The sequence below is a fragment of the Zeus faber genome (assembly GCF_960531495.2).
Source record: "Zeus faber genome assembly, chromosome: 7".
NCBI classification, from domain to species: domain Eukaryota; kingdom Metazoa; phylum Chordata; class Actinopteri; order Zeiformes; family Zeidae; genus Zeus; species Zeus faber.
In genome coordinates this window covers 4,965,963-4,975,381 of record NC_137203.1, presented here as the reverse complement: position 1 = coordinate 4,975,381, position 9,419 = coordinate 4,965,963, and the positions used below count along the sequence as shown (strand labels likewise).

Here is a 9,419-nt window from a genome sequence, read left to right as displayed (position 1 = left end):
GCTTAAGGAAGTTTTTATTTTTAAGCATCGCCAGAGCTGTGGCTGGCACGCACGCGCACGCACGCACGCACGCACGCACGCACACGCACACGCACACGCACACACACACACACACACACACACACACACACACACACACACACACACACGTCAGTCAGGGTGTGCGATCTGACACAGGGTAGGGAGTTATGTAACACTTGACTCATTTCAAAGTGTAATTGGGTGTGTGCGTCTGTGTGTATGTGTGTGTGTGTGTGTGTGTGCATGTGCGTCAGTTTGGGTGGGAGAAGCTTTTTTGGGCACAGACACGAAATCAAAGCTGACATTCATCTGAGGAGAACAACAAGATGGTATTTCAGGATGAAAGGCAGAAAGTAAGACAAGAAATGTGTTTATTTTACACACAAAAGAACATGTTTCACTTCCATTAGTGTTTCTGCACAGATTAAAAAATACGAATAATAAAAAAAAAAAGATACATACGTACATATACATATATATATATATATATATATATATATACATATATATATACATATATATATATATGTATATGAAATGGGGTTGTTCTAACCGTTTAACGCAAAATAAAAAATACCAACATCACTACCTTTGTTCAACGCAGACAAGTAAGAAATATGTTTTCCCAAAACGTTAATAATCCAAAAATAAATCGATTTCACAGGAAAAACAAACAAACGCATGAATTCAAAAGTCACATTAACATTGAAACGCGCAAAAAAAGTGGTTGTTTTCAAATTGCAAACCATCAAACCCTGATAAACAAAAAAATAAAATAAAATAAACCAACCAAACAGCCAAGAATGACAGAATCACCTTCGTGTGGCTGAAAAGTGCCAGGAAATCCTCCATTCAGGCGCCGACGGCGGGAGGCGGGGGCGCAGCGCTCACCAGCTGGTTGAGCCCAGGACTCCGCTCCGGCTCCACCCGAGTAACAAACTCCCCGTCCAAACAAACGACGGGTCCTTCGGACGAAGGGCGTCCTGTGGCTCTCTGCGCCCGGGTTCAAACGTCCACACCCTGTGGGCTTCCACGGCGAGGGATGGCCGCAGGTTTTTTTTCCCTTAACCGCGACGTAAGAAACGCAGCTTCAAAGGCTGTAAACACTGCCGCTGAGATTCAGTCAGAAGGAGGAAGGGAAAAACAAACCCGACAGGAAGAGATGAGCGGTCACCGGGCTCGTCGGTGGGACCCAGGGACCGTTTTAAGGCAACTCCCGGAAATAGAGAGGATGTCATAATGATAAAGAGTAAACGTGCGGATTCATCAGGAAAACACTTGACGTCATGTCAAACTGAAGTCATATATATTTAGAAAACGCAGCTTTGACGTCTTGAAAATCAGCAATGTAGATGAGAAAAAGACAAATTGTATAAAGAGATGACATTGATGGTGGTTGGGGGGAGTTATGAAGTGGACAACTCATTATTATTATTATTATTATTATTATTATAAAAAGTGCCAGTTATAATAATAATAATAATAGTAAAGACAAAAGAAACAGTAAACCCTGAAGCAACGGAGGCTCTCTAAGTCGCATTTAATGCATTTTCATTTGTACATCTCCCCCAAAAAGTTTGCCGAGCTGCTCGGCGAGAGCTCCGTCTGCTCTGCGAGCGGCGGGACGTGATCGACAGCTTCAAACGAACCGGAGGAAAAGCCAAAACAAGTGGAATGTAACGCAACGCAGCCCGCCCGAGCGAGCGGCGCCCGGCGAATAAACTCTCTTTCGTCTGATCCGTCCGCGGCCGGATCCCGTTCTCAAATGCAAAACAGTCCGCCTGACCGCGTCGCTCGCCCTCGAGGGGCCCGGCGGTGAGGAAGGGGAAGAGTGATCACTGAGCCCTCGAACACATTCCGCATATTTGGGGGGGAATTACCCTGCATATAATAACTATCACTATTGTTTTATTTCCCCGTCAGCCTACTCAATTTACAGGAGAGCACCGGTGTCAAACGCAGTTTTATTGCTTCAGCACTTTGACTTTCACGTTACCACCAACCATTTTTACCATGATAGCTCTTTTTATTCATGTATTTTTAGAAATTCTTATAAATATCGTCTTTACTTTTGGGTTTTGGAAAATTCCAACGATCCCACGAGAAAACTACTGTGGAATCATCTTCAGGTCTGGCTGATAATGACAGTAACATCTTTGGTCAAGATGACTTAATTTTGCCGAATTTATTATAAGTTAATTCCATTTGAAAAGGTGGAAGCGCCAGGGATTTAACACGGAATTCGAATACAAAATATTAATAAGCATTCCCTCTACAAAAATACATATTGCCGTATTTGGCAGTGGACCAGACGATTTGCAGGTATCGCTCGCCTCCGTCCCCTTTTTTTTAAATTTTATTTATTTATTTATTTTTAAACACGATGCGAGGCCCCGTAGCGGACTGACCGACAGCTCCCTTGCTGGTGGCCCTCGCAGCTCCTGCCAGCGGGGCCCTCCGGCTCCAGCGACGTAGAAGCTCAGAGCTGGGCGGCGTTTTAAAGCTCCTCGAAGAAGGCCACTCTGGACTTGGTGCTCTGCAGCGTGAGCTGTGAACGACATGGAGGACAAAGACGACGATGAGAACGTGCTTTCTCCCAGAAAAAAAAGAAAAATAATAATAATTCAACTTATTCCGACGTATTATCCCTGCAGCTTCAGGCGTCTCTGCTGGACTGGGATGGAACCCTAAGGTTCTGAAATTTCAATGCAATGCGGCCCCCTGGTGGACAGCCGCGCTGTCGGTCTCATTGTGTGTACGTGTGGACTGAGAATGAAATGTCTCGCCGCGTTGGCTATTTAAAGACACCAAAAATGCAGGGAATTCAAGTCAAAGTTTGTCGAAAAATATCTAGGGCCTAAAAATTTACCTTTAGCTCAACAGCCAAAACGGCTACTACATTTTTACTACAAGTCAACAACCTCTCAGAATGTCCACACACACCGGGTGCGGGTGTTAATTTCAAGCCCTGTATACAAATAGGGATGGAGCGATATCACTTCTTAATTTCTGATTTGACACCGCAGCCTTATATAACCTTACATATCCAATATATTTTTTTGTCTCAAACACTGAAAAAGCTGTTCGTTTTCCTCATGAGAGCCAGCAAAAATAATCACCGATCAAGGTCAAACTGTTGAAAAACAAAGCCCACGAACATGACTTGTACAATAACACCGCTCCCTTTTATTTCAGCTTCAAGCGTGTTTCACCGATTTGGGGGATATTCATCAGAGGATGGTTTGGGATTACAACATGTTGTATGGTAGGGCGCCTGGACATTGAGAGAGAAGCTGCTCCACCTCCCTCTGACACCAACAGTAAGACAATGATCTTAGAAGATCAAACCAATTGAACAGTTGGAGGTGACTGAAAGAGCAGACACAGTCACCTCTGGTCTTTTGTCTGCGAAAGCTCCCCCTGCTGTGAACAGCAAGGAACCCCGGCACAGAGGGTTGGGTCAGTGAACCGTGCGCCATTTGGCCCAGGAGATAAATGTGACCTGGGATCAAACTAAAAATTTATCTTATACCGTTTTGACACCAAGATTGACCTGCGATTTTTAAACCCGAGTCAATCCGGTAAAAAATAGGCGATTGAGTTTCCCATTGCCAGGAGAAATGCAGTTTTTTTCCCGGTGCGTCACACTGAACGCACGAAAAAGGGCCGTGTCATGGCTCGGGTGTGATTGAGAACAAAACAGCAGAGCAGACTTAAGTAAACGACGACATAAAACTGTAAAACTTGAAAAAAAGTAATTTTAGCTGTTCAAAAGAATCGGCTCATTCATGAACTGGTGACATGCCGGATGTTAGCGGGTGTTACCGGATTTTTGGTGCAGTGGGAAAGGGGTATTAATCAAGGTGTAACCGATATAGAAGGTCCTGGGTTCGATTCCCACCTGGGGCGCTGTCGGCACCGTGCTCCGGTGGGTTATCTCCCAATTACGGGCCTTTCTGCGTGGAGTTTGCATGTTCTCCCCATGCTCACATTGGGTTTTGTCCACGTAACATCAGTAAGGACCCCCACCAAAAACATGATCACATCATCAACATCATGGTCTGACCAGCGATGAACATATGGAACCAGGTCCCCGGGCGCGCCATTGAATGCTGCCCACTGCTCCTGGCTGCCCCCCCCGGAGGAAGGACAAGCCAGGATGGGTTAAATGCAGAGAACCCATTTCACCGGCTACCTTCCAAAGTGTGTGTGTGTGTGTGTGTGTGTGTGCATGTATTGTAGTGGTGTGTCGTGTGACAATTAAAGATTCTTCTTCTTCTTCTATAACATTCTTCCTTAGATTGTGCAGAGAACAATACCACTCCCGACTTTGGGAGATGGATAATGGCAAAGTTATGTTAAAATGCATGGAGCTGTCTTTCCATTTGCTGAGCTTGGATGCCCCCTCGCGCCCACTGTTGGTGTTAACCCAAGCCAAGATTTCGACTTTATACAAACCATTTATCCTCTTGCATTTCAGATCGGTGTGTGATTTTTATCCGTGCAGTTAAAAGACTTGACATGTACGATTTCCCTTCTTGCATCCCAAAGATTCTTTATTTGTATGTGTTTATGTTCTTGAATTCAAAAGATTTACTAACATGTGTAATGTTCCCTCCTTGAATTTCAGCGATCTATTTATGTGCGATTTTCTTATATTTTATTGTCAAGATTTATTTGAGCAACACAAATGTAATACTTATATTAAGGGTTGAATGAGACAGGTTGTAAAAATACGGAGCAGAATAGCTGGAGAAAATTATAAATCACATCGGTAAATAGGATTCTAACGCACAATGATGAAAGGGGAACGCCCCTTCTCCAGGGTGGGTCTACAGAACGTCTCTCGACAACTACGCCAACCAATGGTGGTCGAAGGAAGTCATTTCCTGTCCCGCCTTCCCCCAGAGGAATAAACAGGCCGAACGAACAAGCACTCGCGCTCTCTTGCGACCATGAAGTTTACCTGAGGAACTTACTTTCACTTTACCTGCTGTGGTCTTTCCCTTTTCCGTTTTCGCACACTGTGAAAGCCTTTCCTCATTTTACCTTCCCTTAAACCTGGTTGACGAACGGCCGTTTGAACATCCCTCCTTTCGGCCCGAATAACCGTTTTGGGCGGGTCACCATTTCTGCACTGAACGAACGCACCAGATCCACTAAAGGCCCGACACGCCACCCAACCACCACCTAGCGAAGCCCGGGAGCACCCCTGCTGAACACGCTCGCCACATCTCGCCCTTCCACAACCCGGCAATACAGAAGGATACGTGACCCTCGTCTGTCCCTCTTTTGATAGCAACCATCATTTCATTTCCCAACTGTCTGTTTGGGTTTTAACCTAATTTAACTTCTTTTTTTTTTCACCTCAAACTTTTGACCATAATACAGAACTCTGTTATTGTAAATAAACATTAATTGTTTGATTAAGAAGTAGTCGTGTATTTACCTGATACATCGCGTCGGAATTTCAGGATGTAAAAGAACTTGCTTCCCTGAATGCTAAGGACCTTTGTCGCTGCCCGTGTGGCCGTAAACTATATAAAATTTTCCAAATGTATTAAAACTTTGGGAGATAATGGACCTAGCGTTGGTCACATGTTCTGTATTCAGTCGGTGCGTCCCCCAAGGTCTCAACGCGTCTGCTCGCTCTTTGTTTCAACCCCCGTCACGTGATACGGTTTCCCTGTTTGTAGCTCGACTCCGCTGCCTAAAAATCTCCAGAGTCGTCCGGCTCTTCCCGTCGGTCGGCCCTTTGAGATGGCTGCGAGACGTCGCTCCCGGGCGTGTTTGCTATTCTGATGGAAAGCGCTCAGGTATGTTTACCTCCGCTGAGTTCCAGAGTAAATAATGAACGGCGCTCGGGGAGGAACAAAGCCACGCGGCATTACCTGCCAGGAGATTGGCAAGGCTCTCGCAGACAGTAAAAGAGATTAAAGACAGGGAGGCGAAGCGGGGTATGGGTCCTATTATTTTATTCCGTTTTCATCTCTGAAGTTTCTTTTCAGTTTCCACTGGACTCAGTTTGTGAAATACAGCCGATTGTGGAGCCTGTGGCGATAACGCAATAATCGCCAAGTGTTTGTTTTGCCATTAATTGTGGAGTGGATTTCGCACAAAAACTACCTACATGTCTTCTAAAAAATTCACAAATGCAACACTCGTTTTGTGAAGTGGGGGGAAAAAAAGCGAATAAACCTGTAAAATAATAAACTAAAAATTCCGTATTAGAATATAGCAAACAAATGTCATAACTGACTGCACTGACCCGCAAATCAGCCTAGACACGTACGTAGGTTCCCAAGTTCCATCTGATTGCTAAGAGTGACAGACATGCTAATTATGTTGCCGTTGATTGATTCTGACAAACTATTGTCCTGATTGGCTATAGGAAATATGTGGGTTCTTGTACATTTTTAGAATATGGACATTGCAAAAAGATTGGTTTGTATCCAGAGGATGAGATTGACAGTTGCATGAAAGCAGATCTGTGACTCACAATACAGGTTTGGTACAAAAGCATTTTGTCTGCTGTTCACAAATCTTAAATGAAGTGTGTTTGATTTGATTTCCTCGTCAGAGAGTGATTCACATTTGTAAACTTAGAAAACACCCAAGAGTTCACTCCATAATAATTACATATCCTACTTGTAGCCAACCCAAGTCAATTAAATGGTCCGTGACTCTAGCCTGGCAGTGGAGGTGGGAGGAGTTCTCAAATGTGACACTCGCTTTCTAATTTTGTTTCGTTATGTAACAGCTTTAGTTGTGAAAACGTCGTTTAGCATCAAGTGTAGGTACAATGGACGTAGAACCACCTTGGCGCCATCCGAGCGGGAATTGCATTGAATTCTACAAATTTGGAGGTTTTCTGGGCATCTTGCGGCCATTAGCCAAACTGCAGCTTAAAGCACCTTCGCAGTGGCTTCAAATTCTGGCTGGAATGGTTGCTGCTTGGTGTTTGTTGGTGTTTAGTTTGTCTTGGTTGTGACAGTGTGTAAGGGTTTTTTGAAGACTCAACCAGGCTTTACATTTGCTGTTGATGGAAGAGGGGGGGAAAAAAAGATGTGTATGTCGGCCAGACTGTCTACAATAGAGAGGATGACGCAGAACAGAAAGGCTAGAAGATCAATGCACTGTTTATTACCCCCCCCCCCCCCAGCTTTAAATTAACTTCTGATGGATTTATTCACACGACTGTCTCTCCTTTCAGCCCTATCCGTTCATGTGTCCCTGTAGCTCATCGGTGAAAACGTTAGGACAACTTTAAATTGGCTGGGCAAACTTTTTCCGAACTTGAAGGTCTTTCAGGTGAGGGAATTAAAGCGGCTGCCAAAGTAAATATTAGACTGAGGATGAAGGGCACGGTTACTGAAATCCTGGGTATTTCTGGGGAGTTTGTGGACAGCCAGCTTAGGCAAAGCCATGTAGAAAATGTGTCTGAAAGCATTGCGAGATTTGCACCAATCCTTATTTTAAATCGGCAGCCAAAATAGTATGTGTGTGTATATGAAAACGTGACAAAACCCCACATTATACACTCTGGATCTCTGGAAAGCACAAGCAGGATTTAAAGGGGATCTACTGTTCTGCTTTTCCTGATGTTCTGTCATATATATAATATTACAATGTGGGACGTTCGTATCAGACGAGGCCAAAGTGTCCAATAATGAGATAAACTAATGACAAAGCAATGTCTGTCAATAAAACGCTAAGGATTCCGAGCGCTCTGAACGCACCGTGTCCAAAGGTTTTTTCTACTCTCTGAACGAGCTGACGTCAGCTGGTCACGGATTTCCTTATATGGTCATCTGCTCCATCCCATCGCTGTGCGTTTCTCCAAACAAAACTAAATAAAAACAGTGTGTTTTCATTGTAGATGTATTTATTTTATTTATTTATTTCATCTTCCAACATTTACAGCACATGAAACGAAAAATACCCAAAATGCGCGAGTCCCGGTGTGTCGCGGTGCGGTGTCCGTGTCTCCCACAGCCAAAGTCGGAACCAACTTTTAAATGAGGCCTTGTAGATCTAATATGAGTGAAGATTCAGCAACTGGATTGATTATTTCTCGCCTCAAATTTGTTCAGAAACAGTTTTTGGCGGACAGACAAGGTGAAATCAGCAAAAGTTATACAGTATATAGTAATATGAGTAAATACAACAAAACCAGGAAGCCATGCTTACAGCGTGGGCCTCAGGAGGGAGGCTTCTCCCATCTAAACAGAGCGTCAGGAACGGATTTAAGGGTATGTTAGAATGGCTAGAACCCATAATCTGAGTGGTATTTTCAGGAATAAAACTTCAAAAACATGTCTTGGGGACCTCAGAGACCAATATTAGCTAGTATAAAAAGGAGCATAATAGGACCTCTTTAATCTTTGTCCATGGTACAAAACGCTCTGAATGGCCCAAGAAGCAGCAATTTCCACAAGAGAAATCCCATATTGTTAGACAGGCGTTGCGGCACAGTTTGTGGCAGACGGGCTTCAGTGAAGAGCGTTTCCTCTCAGTGGAACCTCACAGCGTCAACAGTGGCCAGGAAAAAATACTTTGATTCAGTGGTTGTGAATGAACTCCTCCAGCTGGCCCGGCCTTACCGGAGCAGATCGGAGCCCGTGGCCCGTTGTGGGGGCAGCCGGAGTGCTGTGACACTCATTAATCTTCTATGGGGAACGGAGCATGGACGGGCAGAGGTTAGCCTCGATGCCCTCAGCCGCCATCCAAGGGTTCCTCTCCTTCCTCCGCCCAGTAATCTTATCTTGAATATACAACATTTTTCTTGCCCTCACCTTTGCACTGTGCAGCCTCCATTTTGCCATTTTCCTGCCCCCTTTTCCTGACTTCTGTCCCCATTTCTTGCTCTCCTTCTTCTTCCCACCTGTCAACTTAGGGACCAAACTCAAACATAATGGAGATTAACTGCTGCGAGGGACCGTTCAGAAAATCTATTTTGTCTGTTTGTTCATTGACACTTGGCCTGGTGGAGGCGCTTATATTTCAACTTTACTGGGATCCTAAAGTAAAGAAGGAACGGGAAACCTTTTGAGGGAGCACCACGATGGCTGTGGTTTAGTAATATGAGCCAGTCCCTGTCAAAACAGTCGATTTAGAATTCCCATTGCATTATTAAATATCTTAGTGCTCAGTGATGGGGAAAATATCAGCCTGATGTATTGATTTTATAGTTGGGGATCATACTGAGAGTGAATGATGCAGGAAATTGATATGTTTGTTTCTGGCAGAGTTTCAATGCAACAACTTTGATTTAGGAACAGTCTTCATTTCCTTTGGGCTTGGAAAAGTAGAGTTGTACTGAATATTGTGAAAGCTAGATGAACATGTTTAAACTAAGATACAGTATACAACCGATCAGCCACAACATTAAAACCACC

General features: G+C 44.2%; 1 protein-coding gene across 1 annotated transcript in view; it reads right to left on the bottom strand.

Moving 5' to 3' along the window:
- Positions 1 to 374: 374 nt before the first annotated feature.
- Positions 375 to 9,419, bottom strand: part of nf2a (NF2, moesin-ezrin-radixin like (MERLIN) tumor suppressor a) — a 61,019-nt gene continuing 51,974 nt past the window's right edge. The window contains exon 17 of the mRNA XM_080003212.1: positions 375 to 2,569. Coding sequence (XP_079859338.1) covers positions 2,519 to 2,569 — 51 coding nt within the window. The 3' untranslated portion in view covers positions 375 to 2,518. The remainder of the gene's footprint in view (positions 2,570 to 9,419) is intronic.